General features: G+C 38.8%; 1 protein-coding gene across 2 annotated transcripts in view; it reads left to right on the top strand.

Moving 5' to 3' along the window:
• HCLS1 (hematopoietic cell-specific Lyn substrate 1) overlaps positions 1–21,145 on the top strand; it is a 33,988-nt gene that overhangs the window by 1,110 nt on the left and 11,733 nt on the right. The window contains exons 1-6 of one of the 2 annotated variants that reach the window (XM_059687714.1): positions 405–532; positions 1,445–1,528; positions 2,086–2,159; positions 9,215–9,344; positions 12,139–12,249; positions 14,197–14,251. In XM_059687714.1, the coding sequence (XP_059543697.1) occupies positions 1,445–1,528; positions 2,086–2,159; positions 9,215–9,344; positions 12,139–12,249; positions 14,197–14,251 (454 nt within the window). In that variant the 5' untranslated portion in view covers positions 405–532. Of the gene's footprint in view, positions 1–404; positions 533–1,444; positions 1,529–2,085; positions 2,160–9,214; positions 9,345–12,138; positions 12,250–14,196; positions 14,252–21,145 lie in introns of those variants that run through there. The other variant, XM_059687713.1, reaches the window with a different exon arrangement.

Raw genomic sequence — 21,145 nt, forward strand, 5'->3', positions numbered from 1 at the left:
AAAGAAAAGGACCATCGGTTTTCATTGCTTCCTTATTGCTCACAAATATTGCAGAAATGTCTCCTTTCCAGTTTTTTTGTGTGAAGTTCTTTTGTTGCAGAGCAGCCCGGGAGCCAGGACCTAGGTCTTGTGTCTCTGCCCCACCCCCATCCATAACTGTTGCCCCACAGGGGGAGGTGGATCTGGTCTCAGTAATGACTCATCCCACAGTGTGCTGACTTAGTCAATACTTCTCCAGTGTCTTCTTTGCATCTCTAACCAATCTGCCACAAACTTTCCTTGGGCTGGTTGCCGAGGCATTTTTCAAAGATCAGGAGTTTTCAAGGGGAAAGGAAAACCAGAGTCTGAGAGCCTGGGAAAAGGCACTGCAGAGTCCTAGGAGTGTTGTAAGAGGGACTCCTTTAAGAAACAGTGAAGAGCATGGGGAGCGACACCAGTGGGATGAGGAGTCTGAGCAGGGAAGGGTGGGCAGGGGAGTCACCAGCCAGCAAGTGGTATCGGGGTTAAGAAGTCTCAGCAGCCATCAGAGCAGGTGAGCATTGTCTGTTTCCTCTTTCCACCAAGATCCAGAGCAGCTGTGCAGCTCCTCTTCATGCACAATTGGCAGTGCCAGTGGAAACACAGGGGATTCCCAGCAGAAGAACAATTTGGCACCCCTTCAAACTGGTGTTCTCTAAATAGTTCTTTATCGTTTCTGTAGTTAATGAAAATCTAATAAAATCTAATGTTCAAATGAGGAACTTATTACATGCAATTTTGAGTCAATTATCTTCTTTTGAAATGTAATTAATTGTTTTTAAAAATGGAAGAAAAGTGACTTATTCCCCACAAATAATACTTCCCGTGCATTAACCAGTGTAGGAATTTCAACCCTACTGACTTCATGCCGCTGTTTAGTGGCTGGTCTGAGTAGAGATGGAACAGCACTTGCATTGGGGGTTGGAAAATTGCTTAACAGAGTTAAACAGGTTGTAGAGTGGAGTGCGTAGATGTTCACTTATCAAGAGATGGACCAGCATATGTTTTGATAGCTATAAAAGGAGTATATGTAGAAACCTGAGTGAAATGATGCAATACTTCTAGCGATGCTCTAGCACCCCTCAATTGATTACCACTTTAAGTCACTGCCTGGCTGGTCTCTTGGCAAATGAATGATCCCAGCAGTTTGGACACCCAGGTTATTTAGTGTTACCTATACCCATAATGACTTCTCTCCAGACTCAGGTGTTCCCAGGCCATGTTAGTTTATCTCAAATAATAATAAAAACAAACAAACAAAAAACAGAAGTACTTTTCTAAAACTCATCCCTGTTGCCTCAGCTTCTATTATCTTCTAACAAAAAATGACAAGAAACATTGAGCTGCTATATCATTGACTTCAGCATTCTTGTTTTCCCGTCTCTTGATTTCCCCCCTAATTATTGCCATCTTCTGTCGCCCTCAGATGTGGAAGTCTGTAGTAGGGCATGATGTATCTGTTTCCGTGGAGACTCACGGTGATGACTGGGACACAGACCCTGACTTTGTGGTGAGTTTGGAAACAGCTTTGCTTGGATAAGGAAAAATAGAGGGGAAACATTTGGGCCATTCTGTAACGTTTCAGTGGGCTTAGAAGAACAGTCTGGGGCTGAGATAGACCCCACGGTAGAACTGACTAGTAGGGCAGTTGGCTGTAATGAGTGGAGCATGCATAATATCTGAGGTTGAGAATGGAAAAAGACAGGTGGGAAGGAAAGAGGAGTTTGACTTTGTGATTGATGGGTTATGACAGGCTATGCTAAGGGAGCAGGTTAACCTGGGTCTCGTTTGGCCTATGAGCCAGGATTTGGACTGGACATTTGTAATTTGGGGGGATTGAGAAGTAATAGGAGACCTGAAGAAGAAAGTATGAGGGATGCAGTAGGAAAGGGATTTCAGAGCTCACCAGTTAATTTAACATGGGGCTAGGGTGTATACACAGAGAAGCATCTGACTGAAGGAGGCAGCAGATGCAGGGACATAGAGGTCACGGGTGTCAGCTGCATGGCCTCTCTCAGTGTGGCACATCTCTTGCCATCACTTATCACTGAGTGTTGTTTTTTGCAGAACGACATCTCTGAGAAGGAGCAACGATGGGGAGCCAAGACCATCGAGGGCTCTGGACGCACAGAACATATCAAGTAGGTGCCAAATGGACTAGGGAGTGGAAAGAGGATGTGGGAAGAGCCCAAGGAAAACTCATAGTCTCAGGGAGAAAGAAAAGAGAGAAGGTAGTTTGTGTCCACGAGTCCTTGTGTTTTTTTCTTGAATCTGTCCTGTGTGTTCCTATGTGTGTGTCATTATGTATTTTTATTTCATGTCTCTCCTCTTATTCTCCCCCCAACCCTGTTATTTCTCTTTTATTTCTAACTACTAGCTGATTCCCCAAGTGGATCTACCAGTATTATAAGGGGTTCAGAGAGGAAGTGGCTCAATTGTGGAGGTTTTATCACACTTTATCATCTACCTATCTATCTATTCACATAAATATAATTGTGTATAGGGTGATTTCAGATGGGCCAAGGAGGAGTCAGTAAAATATCAAGGTAAAAAAAACCTCAGAATAAATATTGTAAATATAGGACATCAGGTTGCACATCTAGTCTGAATGATTTTTTTAAATTAAAAGTTTGTATTTGGTTACTTGATAGAAGTTGGAAGCTATGAAGATATGAAAAAATGTGGCCCTGGTAAAACCTGTTGAGTAAAACTATTTTAGTGATGGTGTTTAGGAGCCCTAAAGATTATGACCCAATATTTTACAAAACAAAACAAAAAAACAGATATATTATATATTTGGATGGAGAGATTCCCTCTTCTCTTCCCTGGATTATTCATGGTTATCTAACCAGAGCTGTCTGCTTTGGAGAATATCAGAATGTCAAATATTAGTAGCAGGGTAGGTACAATCTATACTAATAAAAGGGTAGTATGCTAATTAGACCGGACATATTCCAGATGACCATCAGACGTCCTTCCAGACAAAGCCACAGTGGCTGCCCGAGGTTCAGGCAAGCCACAGATGGCGGCTGCTGCTGCCCAGGGCTGGCCTGAGGCTCAGGGAAGCTGGCCATGGCAGCTGCCCAGCTGCCCAGGGCCAGCCCAAGGCTTAGGCAAGCCGCCGATGGTGGCTACCCAGTGGCCTGAGGCTCAGTTAGGGGGCAATCATGCTGGCAGGGGAGTAGTTAGGGGCGATCAGGTCAGTAGGGGAGCTATTAGGGGCATCAGCCTGGCAAGCAGAAGTGGTTGGGGGCAATCAGGCAGGCAGGTAAACAAGTGGTTAGGACCCAGCAGTCCCGATTGCAAGAGAAATGTCTGACTGCCGGTTTAGGCCCAATCCTGCAGGGATCCGGCATTCAGACATCCCCTAAAGGGTCCTGGATTGGAGAGGGTGCAGGCTGGACTGAGAGACATTCCTCTGTGCACAAATTTCGTGCACCGGGGCTCTAGAGAACAATATAACAGGAGCAAAAATAAGAAGTAAAAATTGACAATTACACACAAAGTGGCAAAAACTAATACAGCTCTGAGCTCCATTTTAACTCCCTCCCCCAACTGTAACAGCAGTGTTTTTACTTCTTTTCCCCCTAAATTTAAAAAATGTCAGGGGATAGCCACACTACAAAATCTTGGCACATTTTTATATACTTTGATAATATTGAGTTATATGCATTGTTGTTTAATCAGACATAAATGATTTATCTTAAGTCATTGTAATGAATATTATTCTTAAACAAATCAAGCAATTCTGGCAGCAGTCGAAGAGATGTAAAAAAAATGGATGAGAGTCATGCAGGAAGCTTCTTTATGCCCTCTGTAGGCTCAACAGGCCCCCTGTCCCCTCCCCCCAAAAGTACCCCTTTTCTTTTCTGGGTAAAGGCCACTCAGCCCTGGTGTCTGAGAACTGTTAAGATTAGAATACAAACTCCCCTTGTACCTTTTCCTCCCAGTGCCTGTCTCATGCGTAGTAGGAGCAGAACATTTTAAGGAAGACTCCTAATCCCTGCCTTGATCTTATGAAAGAGCTTGAGTTTGGATTCCCAGCTCTGCCATTACCAGCAATGTGAATTTACACATATAACCTCTCTGAATCTCAGCTTATTTGTTTATCAGATGGGGATAATAATAGCTACCCTGCAGAATTCAATGGGTTAACATATATCTATGTCTAGAGCAGTACTTAGCACCTCTTAGCAGCTCAATAATTTTATTTCTCCTTTCTGTTAGTATATAATGGTTTAATCAGACTTTATTTCTAAAAACCTAACACAAACATGTAAACAGATGACAGTCTTCCTTCCTCCTAAGTGGTGTTTATGTAGACTATTGTGTTGCACAATCCTGCACATACATTATGCTGACTGGAGACCCTTGCAATTGTAAAAATTGGTAACCCTACATGTTCCCTTATTAGCTTTACTGGATCTGCATAAGATAGAATAAATAGTGGAGACATTTATACAAAACCTACTCCCCTCCAATTTACCCAGGCTACCAAGGTGTAAAAGCCCAGTCTCTGCCAGTGACTGGCCAAGTGACCTTGGACAAGTCACTTCTCAGATTCTCGGTTTTCCCATTGGGATAAATAAGTTCTCTAGAGGACCTCCCAGTAGTAAGTCCTCTAAGATTCTCTATAGCTAGTGTGGGCTAAGCCAATCTTTAAGATCAGATGGGAATCAATAAGGTTCGTGGGAAAGAGGGGGAAGTTGGAGAGAACAGTAGCTACAGAACTGAGATGACTCAAAGCAGGAAAAGGAAGTGATTGTGGTTCAGACTAATCTTACTACCTCCCCCCACACCATGATCTTTCTTTTTTAAGTCGGTCTAAAATAAATTTAGCTTGGGGAGTGTTTGGTAATTTGGTGAATAGCTCAAGTAACCATCCATCCTTCATCTATTGTATAACAAGTCCTGGTCCAGGCAGCTCCAAGCAGCCTAATATTTCCTAGGAGTTGCCTGGTTTCCAAGGGCTGTTGCCCCTTTTCTCCATCTTCTTCTTGCCACTCTTGACCACTCATACTTGTGTGCCTCTTTACAGTCAATACACCCCATTCCCTCTCCTGGTAAACACTGATCTGCTTCTTATCACAATAGATGAGTTTTGCCCATCTTAGAATTTCATGTAATGGAATAATAGAGAACTTACTCTTTTGTGTCTCTTTTCTTTCACTCAGCATAATGTTTTTGAGATCTATCCATGGTCTTGTGTGTATCAGTCTGTTGTCCTTTATTATTGCCAAGTAGTATTCAATTGTATGAATATATCACAATGGTTTTACCTGTTACCCTGTTGGTAGACATTTAGGTTGTTGACAGTTTAGGGCGATGACAAATAACCCTGTTATGAACATTTGGGTTCAGATCTTTTTGTTGACATATATTTTTATTTCTCTTGAGCAATACCTACCAGAAAAATTGCTGATTCATATATTAAGTGTGTGTTTAATTTTTAAAGAAACTAACAAATTATTTCTGATAGGAATTTACAATGTTTCATTCCTACCAATGATGCATGGTTTTTAAGAGCTCCACATCCTTATCTACACTCATGTGCCTATGTGATAATTTTAATTTGCATTTTGCTGATGATTAATTTTATTGAGCTTCTTTTCATGTGCCATTCATGTATCTTCATATCTTCCTTTTGGTGTCTGTTCAAATCTTTTTTCTCACTTTCAAAGATGGTTGTTTTTATTCTTATTGAATTTTAAGAGTTATTTATATATTCTAGATACAAGTATTTTGTGAGATATGTGTTGTGCAAATATTTAACCCAGAGTGTAACTCACTTTTTCATTTTATTAATGGCATCTTTTATCTCAAAGTTGTGAAAATTTTCTTCTAAAATATTTATAATTTTAGCTTTTACATTTAAGTCTATGATCAAATTAGTTTTTGTATACAGCGTGAGGCGAAGATTAAAGTTTATTTTTTTGCATATTGATAGTTCATTATTTCAACACCATTAAAAAACTATTCTTTCCTCATTGATTTACCTGGCATCTTTGGCCATATACATGGGGTCTATTTCTAGATTATATATACACTAGAGGCCTGTTGCACAAAAAGATTCGTGCGATAGGCCTACCTTTCCCCTGGCTGCCGGCACCGGTTCTCCTCCGGCACCCAGGACCCGGCCTTTGCTCCGGCCAGAGCCACCTTCAGTCTTCGCTGCTCTGGCTGGAGCCGCCTTCAGTCTTCACTCCGCTGCTTTGTGCCTATGTATGCAAATTAACCGCCATCTTTGTTGGCGGTTAATTTGCATATCTTGCTGATTAGCCAATGGGAGGCGTAGCAAAGATACGGTCAATTACCACGTTTGTCTGTTATTAGCTAGGACATGCCTTCCCTGACCCATATGATACTGATTATTGTATTGACAAGTCATAAAATCAAATAGTCCTCCAATTTTTCTCTCCTTTATAATAATAAAACTTTTAATATCCCAGGATTTTAGGTTTCCACATACATTATAGTGTAAACTTGTGAATTCCTACAAATATGCCTGTTGGTATTTTGATTGGGATTGTATTGAACCTGTAGATCATTTTGGAAAGAACTGACATATTGAGTTTCCAATTCATGTATGTGGGATATCTCTCCATTTATTTAAGTCTTTAATTTTTTTCAGAAATGTTTTTATGTGTTCAGGTCTTATATATGTTTTGTTAAATTTATGCTAAAATGTTTTATGTTATTTCATGAGATGATAAGTTGCATTTATTTTTAACTTTTAATTTCCAATGTCTGTGGCTACTATGTAAGTAAAATTGATTTTGATAGTGACCTTGTATCCTGTGACCTTGCCAAATGGACTTAATGGTTCTAGTAGCACTTTTTTTTTTTTGGTAGATTCTTTAGGATTTTCTACATCTGTGATTATATTGTTTGTGAATATAATTTTATAGTCTGAGTTACTCATCTTTGTGCTTTTACTTTTGTAATAAAAGCAAGATCTGCTCCTTTTCTTAGCTCATTTTTGAGGCCCTCAATTTCACTGGTTCCCAAAAATTGCATTGCTTTATCAATTCCAAGGTATTTTAACTTAAAATAGGCATCTGAGAGTTAATGTGTCAAAAGTTTCATAAGTATACCACTGAGCACATTGAATTGTAATTTTTTGTTTTCTTCTCTGTTACTTCCACCTGACCACAATCTCCATACATTAATCATCTTGGTGTTGTCCTCAGGGCCTAATAGTGTCCCACACTCAAAATTTTAATTAATATTTAACTAATATTTATTAAATGAAGGAATGATATAACTAAGACCTACTTAAAGTGGCTTTGGCTATATTCTAAAGAATTTGATAATCTGGTCTTCTTTGACCCCATCATTTTCACTCAAATTATATTGTCTATTGGCATGATCCTCTGAGTATCCTTGCTGTCATCCATTAGGTGATATACATGAATCTCATTTTCTAATTCCTTTTAAAAAACTTTTTTTCAGCTATCATATCTTTATGACCCATGTAGCAATCATTGCACTCATTAAAACTTTGCAGACTTATTCCACTTAAAAGTAATGTTTAGCTCCGTTTTCTTTGTTCTTCATCTGAGTACTCTGGTTGGGAAGAATCAGTCATTTATGTGTTCTTGGAACCAATATCTTCTTTGACACAGACAGTTCTAAAGTGTTGGTGTTGTTGAGCTAGCAATACAGGATCTCTGCCTTAGCTGCTGCCAGAGGGTTTAGAGCAGGCACGGGAACAGAGGGTTCTTCCAGCACTTAGTTTAATTTCATCTGGTTCAAAGCCAGCTTTCTAAAATTAACTGTGACTAAAGCTGAGCAGGCTTTGTAAAAAGACCTTTGATGGGCTCATACTACAAGGCCACCAGGTGGATCTAGTCTTCCATGAAAGAGGAGAATTTCTGCTGTGAAATGGCCATTCTACCGGTAACCAATGTAATCTGGTTTTCCTGAGTGAGTGAAGTTCCAGTGACATCACTATCTCAATTCCCTAAATGTTCATTTCTTGCTGTAGGAAGTCAATTATTTCATTTAGGGTTCTCTTGCCTAAAAGTTTCTAAGAATCCCCAGGAACCTTTATATGTGTCCAAGTATCAGCCCTGATTGTCATGTATTGGTGCTAGTGCTGAGCTACCACCTCATATCCTCAGACCAAACAGATATGCAGAGGTGCTCTCCACCCCTATGGTAAAGGTGGACGTGAAGTAAGGAGAATGCCTCCTTTTGGTGTTACATTCTCTTAGTGGTAGAGGTGTCCCAAATCAACGTTATTTGAGCCTCAGTGTTGCAACAATTAGTGATAACAGTGAACTTTACTAGTTTTTATTAGTTTTTTGTTCTCTTAGCGATTATCAGAGTTAGGAATGAGGGTGAAGGGCATTCGTTTTTTACAAGAAAATACAAAAAATGCTTAATATGTAGATAAATTTCCCAGTGCTACATTTTTCATAACCATCATTTTAAATGACTTCCTAGTATGCTATTGAAAGATAATAATGCAATTTACTTACTGTTCTTCAGTTATTGCCATATAATTTGTCTCTGGGTTCTTGCTTTACTATATACAATGTTTCAGTGAATATCATTAGACATTAAGCATTTCCATATTTAAAATTATTTCCTTAAGGTAAACTCCCAAGACTCGATTTTATGGGTAAAAGCCTACATGAATATTTTTGTGCTTCTTGAGATAGAGTACCTAATTGCTAGAAAGTGAATTAATTCAGAGAGGAAAATAATTCCCCAGTTACTAGAATATAAGTATCGATTCCTGGTCAAGGGCATGTACCTGTATTGCAAGTTTGATCCCTGGTCCCAGTCGGGGCATATGTGGAAGGCAGCCAATCGATGTGTCTCTCTCACATCAATGTTTCTCTCTCTCTCTCCTCCTTCCCCCTTCCCTTTCACTCTGTCTTAAACTCAATGGAAAAAATATCCTGGGGTAAGGTTTAACAACAACAAAAATTGGACTAAATATCAGCACGTTATTTAGTGAGCAAAATAACAGACTAGAGAAAAAACTGTTGGCTTATGGAAAGTTTAAATCAGGCTATGGTATGCAAACCACACTAATCTCTTACTCCCAGACCCAACTCTGGTATACTTTGGAGGCAGGTTATTGCTAAAACTAAATAGGTCACACCTGAAGATTTCAATTTTTCAGGGAGGAAGGTTTGTTGGCCTCTCTGTGTTATACAAGTCTCTGTCATGTGGTTACTTCCAGCATCCACCAGCTGAGGAATAAAGTGTCAGAGGAGCATGATAGTCTCAAGAAGAAGGAGTTGGAATCAGGGCCCAAAGCATCCCATGGCTACGGAGGTCGATTTGGTGTAGAAAGAGATCGAATGGACAAGGTGAGCTGAAAGGGAGATATTTGCTTCATTTTTTAATAAAAGATTCATTCATTATGTTATTTCACTTGTTATTTGTATCATTTTTTCCCTATATCAACACATAAATTATAGACAGCAAAAAATAGAAGCCAAAAAATTGAGAAGGGCTGGCCATAGTAGGCCCAGCTACACTGTAACTCCTAGACCATGGGGACAGGGAACATAAGTAGAGAAGGGAAAAATGTGTTTTAAAATAAATTACTACTTTTAAATGTTTGTGTTTTATATCTATACTAGAGGCCCAGCACATGAAATCGTGCGCGGGTAGGATCCCTAGGCAGGCCTAGCCTGCAAACAGGGCCATCTTCTGCCTGCTTGCCATTCCCCAGTCCCACCCTGCTGCCATGCCCTGGTTCGCCATGGTTCCCTGATTGCAGCATGGCTCTGGTTCCCGGGGGCCTGTGGGCTGGGAGGAGGGACCAAGAGGTTGCCTGTTCCACCCGCTCGCCAGTCCCGCCCCGCCACCACTCACCTTGGTTCCCTGTTGACCATACTGCCATCAGAGCCTGTGAGCCGCTGCGGGGAGGGACTGAGAGGTGGTCAATGCACCTCATGGTGACTGGTCGAGTGGTCGTTCTGGTCATTACGCTTATGGTCGCTGGCCTTTTATTATATAGGGTTGCAACTTCTCTTATTATTTTCTTTATTATATATTTAGTGTTGTTGTGTACTATATATTATATGATATGCACATAAGTGTGAAAAATATTGATGTGAATTTATCCATGAGAAGCCCTCCAATATGAATAGTTTTTATTTTATTGATTAGTTGCTGTAAATTTGTGATAAAAGGATGCTTGTATATTGAATCATATATTCCATTGATTTGCCTAACCTCAAAGATAGAGATGTATTTCTATAAGAAAAATGGTTTACTTTTGAGGAGAAAAAAATCCAATGAAAGCTTTTAGTTCACCTTTAAGAGGTGTTTTGTTTTGTCATTGTGTAAAGTGCAGCATAGGCATTGTATTCTCCCATAAAATTTCTAACAAAAAAGAAGTCATGCATTCTTAAATTCAACAAGCAAAATTGACCTACACAGACCCCATAATAAAAGCTTAATATGCTAAATGTTTGGTTGTCTGGTTGGCTGTTCAACCAATAAAGCGTAATATGCTAATGATATGCTAAAGCCACTCAACCTCGCTATGACGTGCACTGACTACCAGCAGGCAAACACTCTGCCTGGTAGGTTAGCTTGCTGCTGGGGTCTGGCCGATTGGGACTGAGCGAGATTGGCTGGACATGCCCTGGAGCCCTCCCTTGGTCCCTCCTGGGCTGGCCAACTTCCCATGTTCCTCCCAGCCCCATGCAGGAGCTGCCCCCTGGTGGTCAGTTCGCTCCCATAGGGGGAGCGCTGCTTAGGCAGAAGCCAGGCTCATAGCTGGCGAGTGCAGCAAGTGCAGCGGTGGTGGCAGGAGCCTCTCCTGCCTTGGCTGCAGGTGAGTGGTAAGGGGTGAGCGGTCCCAGACTTCGAGAGCCCCAGACTGTGAGAGGGACGTCTGATTGCCAGCTTAGGCCCAACCCCCCCGGGGACATCACCTGGGGGGTCTTGGACTGTGAGAGGGTGCAGGCCGGGCTGAGCGACACCTCCCACCCCGTGCACAATTTTCGTGCACCGTGCCTCTAGTCCAGCTGTGGGCAAACTATGGCCCGTGGGCCAGATCCGGCCCATTTGAAATGAATAAAACTAAAAAAAAAAAAAAAAAAAAAGACCGTACCCTTTTATGTAATGATGTTTACTTTGAATTTATATTAGTTCACACAAACACTCAATCCATGCTTTTGTTCCAGCCCTCCGGTCCAGTTTAAGAACCCATTGTGGCCCTCGAGTCAAAAAGTTTGCCCACCCCTGCTCTAGTCCATATATAAATATTAGAAGATACATAACTCTTAGGACCAAATAGAAAATAAAACATTAGATGGAGTAAAAAGTGGAGGGGAATAGAAAAGATTTAAGTGACATGCCATCTTGGATTAGTCCCAATATTCTCTGTCAACCTCCGTTGGGAAAGAGTCACTGCTAAATATTAGGGCTCAGGTGACATTTCTGAATTTGATGCTCATAAGGGAGAAAAGATTCAAAACAAAAGCACCTGGCTGTTTATGTGAATATTCAATCCTGACTAAGGCATCCAGTCAGTCTCCTTTGGTCTCTCCCCAGTAACCGCCCTCATTTCTGTTTTGATTTACAAAGCCTTTGTTTTAGCTCTCTTTTTGTTTCTGGTTTAACCACAGCTCTGTTTTCCTAGTCTCTATCCTTCTGGTTCCCAGCATGTTCTATGTGAGTTTCCTGAATGATGGGATTTTTAAAAAAAATACATTTTTATTGATTTCAGAGAGGAAGGAAGAGGGAGAGAGAGATAGAAACATCCATGATGAGAGAGAATCATGGATCGGTTGCCTCCTGCAAGTCCCCCACTGGGGATCGAGCCCACAACCCAGGCATGTACCCTTGACCAGAATCAAACCTGGGACCTTTCAGTTCCCAGGCTGACACTCTATCCACTGAGCCAAACCGGCTAGGGCTGAATGATGGGATCTTGATGGTGTTAGAGAAGAATCAGGATGTGCAAGGCTCCAGAAGTCACCTTGCTCTCCCATCCTTGTCATCCTTGACACTACTTGCAGAGGCTAAAAGTCTGACCCAGAATGGAATTTCCTGTATTCTTACATCCCAGCCTGTCTCTGTGTCATTTTATTTCTTTGGGGTCATTTTTATCTTGTCACTCATTCCGTCCTTGATTTTTCTCAGAGTGCTGTGGGCCATGAGTATGTTGCTGAGGTGGAGAAGCACTCTTCTCAGACTGATGCTGCCAGAGGTTTTGGGGGCAAATACGGAGTTGAGAAGGACAGGGCAGACAAGGTAAGTAACTGTTCTCTCCACACACCACCCAACTCAGAGCCTGTGGGACTTACCAACACTCCCCCTTGGACGTGGGTCTATGGGTCTTCTGTGAGAAACAGGGCAGTGGACTCAAGGAGGGTCCAGCACGAGGACAGCTCCTGTGACCTCCCTCAGCAAGTTCCTTGGGCCCCTGTTGGAGGCCACATACTGAGCTGAAAGGTAGTAATTTAAATGAGACAAGACTCTCAAACTTTGTTTGAATAAGGAATCCCTCAAACCACTGATTCTTGTTATACCTTGTCTATATGAAGAGAGAAGAGGGAAGTTCCAAAGCTCCTCTTTTGGTCAAACATAAACACCTTATAAATATAGGGTGTCCCCCCAAAATGTATACACACTTTAACAACTGATAGCTCACTTAATTTTGAAACTGAACTGTATGTTCGTAAACACTGACTGTTTAATCATTCAAGATGTGTATACATTTTGGGGGGACACCCTGTATATTTATGCTTTTCAGGAAAATAGAGATGTCGGCTTAAATGTTATTACCATGGCAGCAAATAATCAATTAAAAAATAATCAAGTAAAACAACTAATTAGGGTGACAATGTTTTAGAAGGTAAAGGTTACTTTTAACAAGACTTAGCACCAAATCTCTGAAGTCCAGGTGTTTAAAGATTCCTTTGTACAAAACATACAAATAAAAAAAGTAGTTTTAAAGAGAGAAAAAAGGGACGATTACAGATGACAGAGTGGTCACAAGAGTGCAATTGATAACTCATTGATGTTGTCAGTTTCACTCCTTAGTAGATCAGATTCTTTGGTCTTGCATTGTGGTGGGTGCAGAATAGTATGTTTCCCCTGCAGCTACACAAAGAAGACATCTCCTTCGTAGCTGCTGAAATTCCTTTCTAACCTTCAGTTGTTTATTCGGTGGGCCCGAATCCTTAAAGCTAAGTGTTAGATGTTATTTTACTGTTGATGGGAAAAACACCAGAAAAGTTAAAAACATACTATAAAGGAAAGGAAATATGCAGAGGGCAATGTTTTAAGGCAGTAATGGAATATGGAGCATGTTATGGTCTCCTCTAATCAGGTTGGAATTTTTCTTCCATCTTGGCCTCTTCCTAACATGTCATTGTTCTTTCTTTCATCTTGTGCCTCACAGCCACAAATTGAATCACCTAAACAATCAGTGTGTCATGTAAATCAAGCAACATTACATACTGCTAGCTTTAAGATGCAAAATCTAGACTCACTTAGAGACCCATTGTTACTGAGCCAGTTGGTGATGTTAGGTGTTGGTCAATACATATTTTCTTATATCCAGTCCCAGGAGCGGCTAGGATCCAGACTCTCCTGGTTGCCTCTCATCCCACCAAAACCCACATCTCTGTGTAGGGAAAGAAAAGAGGCACAGCATAATTAGTTAGGAATAGGATGCTATTTCTTACATGTCTACAGTGTTTTATAGTTTTCAAGGAATTGTTATCCCATTTTACTGTCATGAGGGTTAGGAAGCAAAGCACTAATTTACTGAGTAACCCAATGAAAACACTTTACATACTTTGCCCCATTTAGTTCTCACAACATCCCAAATGAAGAGGGATCATTTCTTCCATTTAACAATTGAGGTTAATGAAACAGGTATATCTATTTTCATTTTATATTTGAAGAGACTGAGGCTCAAATATTAAAGGGTATGTGTAAAATTAAACAACTCTAAGTAGGGGAGGTGGAATTTGAATCTAGAACTGTCTGTGTCCAGAGTCCATGTTCACTGATTTGTAGCACGCTGCCTCTACACTAGCCTGTCAGTACTATCAATTCTACATTAAACCCCCATACACAGGCCTGAGCCCCTATAAATGAACCTCTGGGCTAAGCTGGGAGCAAGGATAAATGAGAGAGGGGAAGCATTGTCAGCTCTGACTAACCAATTTTCTCTCCTTTTCTTTGTAGTCAGCAGTTGGCTTTGATTACAAAGGAGAAGTGGAGAAACACACATCTCAGAAAGGCAAGGACCCTGCTGTTCTGCTCAGACTTCAAATAGCCACAGCCGTCAACTCCCTTTTAGTTCCATCACCCACTTCCTCACTATTTCCTTTATTTTAAAATCCATCTGTGTACTTGCTTCTTCCTTTCTCCTTTACCACTTTCTATGAGATTGATCAAGTTTTATTTAGTCCCCCCTTTTTTTTCCCTAATGGATTAAAAATAAGGTATTCTACGCCTTTATTTTAGGAGGTTATCCTTAAGTTGTAACATGCATCTCTGACTTAAATTTAAACATTATACCTTCCTGCATAATATAAGATATATAGAATATTTTAATTACATTCTTTTTGCATTCTACATTCTTTGTACCAGCTGGACAGTTATTATTACCTGGTATATTGGCTCTATGTGTTGATAAACCCCACAAAATTGAATCATGATTATTACCTAGTAAATACTTATTTAAATTGACCCACATATTTACCAACTCCTCCTCATCATTGTTTGCTGTATTTCATTGTTTCCTCCTGGCTTCTTCTATTTTTTTCTTGCTAAAGTATACCCTTTGATAATTCTTCCAGCGAGTCTATGAAGGAACTTGCAGGCTTTATTTTAAAAAATCTTTTATTTTCTTCCACTCTTCATTATTATTTTCCATTCATTACTTTGCAGATATTATTTCATTGTCTCTGGTATCTCTCATGTCATCATCATTTCTTTGTAGATAATATGTCTTATCTCTGTTTTCTTTTTTTAATTTAATTTTATTGTTTAAAGCATTACACATAGTAGTACATATATCTCCTCCCCGCCCCATTGATCTTCCCCCAGCCTCCCCTACCCCCTGTCACATGCCCCTCATCCCAACCCCCACAGAGTCATGTGTCCATTGGTTGTGCTTATATGCATGCATACAAGTCCTTTGGTTGATCTCTTTCCCCCACTCCCCAACATGCCCCAGCCTTCCCGCTGTAATTTGACAGTCTGTTCGATGCTTTACTGCCTCTGTTTGTCTGTTTTCTTAAATTTTATTTTATGAAAGGTTTTCTTTTGTCTCTGATATTCTGAAATATTATCAGAATATGTCAAGGTTTTTTTTTATTATTTTACATGAGACATCCATCCTCTTCAACCTGCAAAGTACTAATTATGGAAAGTCCTCAGGCTTTCTGTTTTGTTTTGAGAATGACTTTCCTCTCTTCTTTTTTATTCTTCTGCAACTCACATTAGACTTGTATTCGAACTTTTCATTATCTTCTTGATCTCTCACTTTCTCTTTTTATTGATTTCAGAGAGGAAGGGAGAGGAAGAGAGAGATAGAAACATCAATGATGAGAGAGAAGCATTGATAGGCTGCCTCCTGCATGCCCCCTTCTGGAGATTGACCCCCCAACCCAGACATGTGCCCTGACTGGGGACCAAACCGTGACCTCCTGGTTCATAGGTCAATGTTCAACCACTGAGCCATGCCCGGCAGGCTGATATCTCTTTTTTCAAAAAGGAAGTTTACACTTACAACAAAATTGAGAGGAAGGTACAGAGATTTACCATACACCCCCTTCCTTTATTTATTTATTTTTTTACCAAGGATGAATCTACATTGATACATCATAATTACCCTAAGTCTATATTCACTCTTTTATAAATTTTTAATTTTTTTCAATTAAAGTTTATATTCAATATTACTTTGTATTAGTTTCAGGTGTACAACATAGTGCTTAGACAGTCATATACTTTACAAAGTGATCCACCTGATATTCCAAGTACCGACCTGGCATCATACAGTTATTACAATATTATTGACTATATTCCATATGCTGTACTTGACATTCCCATGACTATTTTGTACTACTAATTTATACTACTCAAACCTTCACCTTTTTCACCTAGTCCCCCAACCCTCCTCCATTCTGACAACCATCATCAGTCTTTCCTTGGTATCTTTGAGTATGTTTCTATTTTGTTTGTTTGTTTTGCTCTTTAGAACCCACATATAAGTGAAACCATATAATAGTTGTCTTTCTCTGTCATACCAGGCTGTTGTAAATGGTAAGATTTCATGCATTGTTATCGCTGAGTAATATTCCATTGTATATCTATACCACCACTTTTTTTATCCATTCGTCTGTTGATGGGCACTTGGGTTGTTTCCATATCTTGGTAATAAGCATAAGGGTGTATATATTTTTTTGAGTTAGTGTTTTGGGTTTCTTCAGATATATACCCTTGAAGTGGAATCACTGGGTCATAAAACATAATTCAATTTTTAATTTTTTGAGGAACTTCTATACTGTGCTCCATAGTTGCTGCACCAATATACATTCCCATCAACAGTGCACGAGGATTCCCTTTCTCCACATTCTTGCCAACATTTGTTGTTTGTTGATTTGTTGATAACAGCCACTCTGACAGGTATGGGGTGACATCTGGTTGTGGTTTTTTTAAAAATTTTTTTTTATTTATTGCTTAAAGTATTACAAAGGGTATTACATATGTGTCCATTTCCCCCGCCCCCCCGCCCTAGACAGTCCCCTAGCCTCCCCTATCCCCCAGTGTCTTATGTCCATTGGTTATGCTTATATGCATGCATACAAGTCCTTTAGTAGATCTCTTACCCCACTACCTCCTGCCCCCCAACCCTCCCCGGCCTTCCCGCTACAGTTTGACAATCTGTTTGAGGCAGCTCTGCCTCTGTATCTATTATTGTTCAAAAGTTTATAATGGTCTCTATTATCCATGAATGAGTGAGATCATGTGGTATTTTTCCTTCATTGACTGGCTTATTTCACTTAGCATAATGCTCTCCAATTCCATCCATGACGTTGCAAATGGTAAGAGTTCCTTCCTTTTTAGAGCAGCATAGTATTCCATCGTGTAGATGTACCACAGTTTTCTAATCCATTCATCTACTGATGGGCACTTAGGCTGTTTCCAGATCTTAGCTATGGTGAATTGTGCTGCTATGAACATAGGGGTGCATATATCCTTTCTGATTGGTGTTTCTGGTTTCTTGGGATATATTCCTAGAAGTGGGATCACAGGGTCAATGGTTGTGGTTTTAATTTGCATTTTCTGATGATTAGTGACATTGAACATTTTTTCATATGTTCTATTCAGGTTCTCTGCCCATTTTTTCATTGGATTGTTTGTTTTGTTGTTGTTGAGTTATATGAGTTCTTTATAATTTTTTTTATAGTAACCCCCTATTGAATGTATTATTGGCAAATATTTTTTCTTTCAGTAGGTTATCTTTTTGTTTTGTTGATGGTATGTTTAGATTTGTAAGAAATTACCAAACTGTTTTCCAAAGTATCATTTTTCATTCCCACCAGCAATGTATAAGAGTTCCTGTTGCTCCACATCCTCACCAGCATTTGGTATTGTGAGTGTTCTGGATTTGGGCCATTGAAATAGGCATATACTTAGTATCTCATTTTAATTTACATTTTCCTGATGACATATGATTTAAAGCATCTTTTTATATGCATATTTGTCATCTGTATATCTTCTTTGGTAAGATGTTTGTTAAGATCTTTGGCACATTTTTAAAATTGATTTTTAATTGTTGAGTTTTAAGAGTTCTTTGTATATTTTGGATAACCGTTCTTTATCAGTGTGTCTTTTGCAAATATTTTCTCCCAGTCTATGGCTTGTCTTCTCATTTCCTTGACATTGTCTTTCACGAAGCAATTTTTTAATTTTAATTATGTCCAGGCTTATCAATTATTTCTTTCATGGATTGTATCTAAAAAGTTCACCATACCTAAGGTCATCTAGGTTTTCTCCTACACTATCTTAAAGGATATATATATATATATATATATATATATATATATATATATATATATATATATATATCTCCTCACCCAATGATATTTTTTTCTTCATTTTTTTTAGGAGAGAGTGGAAGGAAGGGAGGAGGGGTGAAGAGAGAGAGAGAAATATTGATGTGAGAGAAACACATCAATTGGCTGCCTTCTGCATGCACCCTGACTGGCGCCAGGGGTCGAACCCACTATCCTTTGGTTCAAGAGCCAACACTCTAACCACTGAGAAAACCAACCAGGGCAAGGAGTTTTATAGTTTTGCATTTTACATTTTAGTCTATGATCTATTTTGAGTTAATTTTTGTAAAAGGTATAATGTCTATATCTAGATTCATTTTTGCTTTGCATATGGATGCCCAGTTGTTCCAGTACTATTTGTTGAAAAGTCTATTTTCTCTCCATTATATTGCCTTTGCTCCTTTGTCAAGGGTTAGTTGACTATATTTATGGGGTCTATTTCTGGGCTCTCTATTCTGTTCCATTGTTCTATTTGTCTATTCTTTCACTACATTGTCTTAATTACTATAACTTTATAGCAAGTCTTAAAGTCAAATAGCATCAAGTCTTCCAACTTCATGTTGGCTACTTTTTCAGTATTGTGTTGGCTTAGGGTCTTTTGCCTCTCCATATAAACTTTAGAATCAAGTGTCAATATCCAAAAAATTACTTTCTGGGATTTTGATTTTGATTGCATTCCATCCATGGATCAATCTGGGAAGAACTGAAATCATGACAATATTGAGTCTTCCTATTCATGAGCGTATAATATATCTCCATTACTTAGTTCTTCTATGGTTTACTTAATCAGGATTTTCCTTATATAGATCTTGTGTATTTTTAAAAGTTATACCTGAGTATTTCTTTATTGGAGTTGCTAATGTAAATGTATTTTATTTTATTTTATTTTTTAAAAATATATTTTATTGATATTTTTACAGAGAGGAAGAGAGAGGGATAGAGAGTTTAAAACATCAATGAGAGAGAAACATCGATCAGCTGCCTCCTGCACACCCCCTACTGGGGATGTGCCCACAACCAAGGTACATGCCCTTGACCGGAATCGAACCTGGGACCTTTCAGTCCACAGGCCGATGCTCTATTCACTGAGCCAAACTGGTTAAGGCTGTATTGTATTTTAATTGCAAATTTTAGTTGTTCATGGTTGGTATGTAGGAAAGCAATAGACTTTTGTATATAATCTTATATTCTGCTACCTTACTATAATCACTTATTAGTTTCAAGAATATGCATATCAATTCTTTTGGATTTTCTACACAGACCATCATGTCATCTGTAAACAAAGACAATTTTATATCTGTCTTTCCAGTCTGTGTACCTTTTATTTCCTTTTCTTGCCTTATGGCATTAGCAAGGACTTCCTGTGCAATGTTGAAAAGAATGATGAGAGGAGCCATCCTTACCTTGTACCTGATCATAATGGGAAATATTCAAGTTTCTTACCATTTAGGTATGATGTTAGCTGTAGGGTTTTGGTAAATTGTCTTTATCAAGTTTAGAATGTTCCCCTCTGTTTCTAGTTTACTAAGTTTTTTGTTTTCTTTTTTTAAAAGAAGAGATGTTGGATTTGGTCAAATGCTTTTTTTTTTCTGTATCTATTGAAAAGATCCTGTGGTTTTATTTTTCTAGTCTGTTGATGGATTACATTAATTGATTTTCAAATGTTGAACCAGCCTTTCATACTTCAGATAAATCCTACTTGGTCGTGGTGTATAATTCTTTTCATACATTGTTGGATTCAATTTGCTAATATTTAGTTGAGGATTTTTGAAACTATGTTTTTGAGAGATATTGGTCTATAGTTTTCTTTCTTGTAATATCTTTGTCTGGTTTTGGTATTAGAGTAATGATGGCCTCTTAGAATTAGTTAGAAATTATTCCCTGTGATTTTATTCTCTGAAAGAGTTTGTAGAGAATTGATACATATTTTTTCCCTTAAATGTTTCGTAGAATTCTCCAATGAACCCATCAGGGCCTGGTGTTTTCTGTTTTGGAAGATTATTAATTATTGATTCAATTTCTTTAATAACTATAGGCCTACTCATATCACATGTTTCTTCTTGTGTGAGTTTTGGAAGATTGTGTCTTTCCAAGAATTGTTCTATTTCATCTAGATTTTCGAATTTGTGGGCATAGAGTTGTTCATAGTATTCTTTTACTATCCTTTTAATTTCCGTGGGATCTGTAGAGATGTCCCCTCTTTCATTTGTGATCTTATTAATTTGTATCCCCTTTTTTATTAGCTTGGCTAGAGGCTTAGTGACTTATTGACCTTTTCAAAGAACCAGCTTTTGTTGTATTGATTTTCTCTATTAATTTGTTTTCAATTTTATTTATTTTTTCTCTAATTTTTTTTCTCTTCAGCTTACTTTAAATTTAATTTGCTCTTCTTTTCTAGTTTCCTAAGGTGGAAACTTAGATTACTGAATCTTACTTTTTCTTTCTCCTTTTCTAATATGCATTTAATGCTGTAAGTTTTTCCTTAAGCACTGCTTTTACGGCATCTCAAAATTTTTGGTAAGTTGTGTTCTTGATATCTCAATTTTTCTTCTCTATTTCCATTTATTTATCTCCTGGTGCTGCATCCTGAGTAACTACTTTGGATTTATATTAAGTTCACTAATTATCTCTTCAGCTGGCTTTAGTAATTATTTAAGCTAACTATTAAGTATTTAACTTTCTATCAGATATTTTCATTTCTGGAAGTTTCCCTTGGTTCTATTTTAAATCTCCTGATTCTTTTTCCATAATGTCCTGTTGCTTTCATTTTTAAAAATTTATTTTTATTAATTTGAGAGAGAGAGAGAGAGAGAGAGAGAGAGAGAGAGAGAGAGAGAAACATTGATTTGTAGTTTCACTTATTTATGCATTCATTGGTTGTTTCTTGTATGTGACTTGACAAAAAATCAAACCCCACAACCTTGGCATTATCAGGATGACACTCTAACCAACTGAGCTACCTGGCTATGGCCTGTTGCTTTTATTATATCCCACCCCGCCCCCCACCTCACCACCCCACCAGTTCTTTAAGCTCTTTAATCATTTTAAAAAAATATTTATTTTATAGT

This window comes from Myotis daubentonii, chromosome 3, assembly GCF_963259705.1.
Source record: "Myotis daubentonii chromosome 3, mMyoDau2.1, whole genome shotgun sequence".
Taxonomy (NCBI): domain Eukaryota; kingdom Metazoa; phylum Chordata; class Mammalia; order Chiroptera; family Vespertilionidae; genus Myotis; species Myotis daubentonii.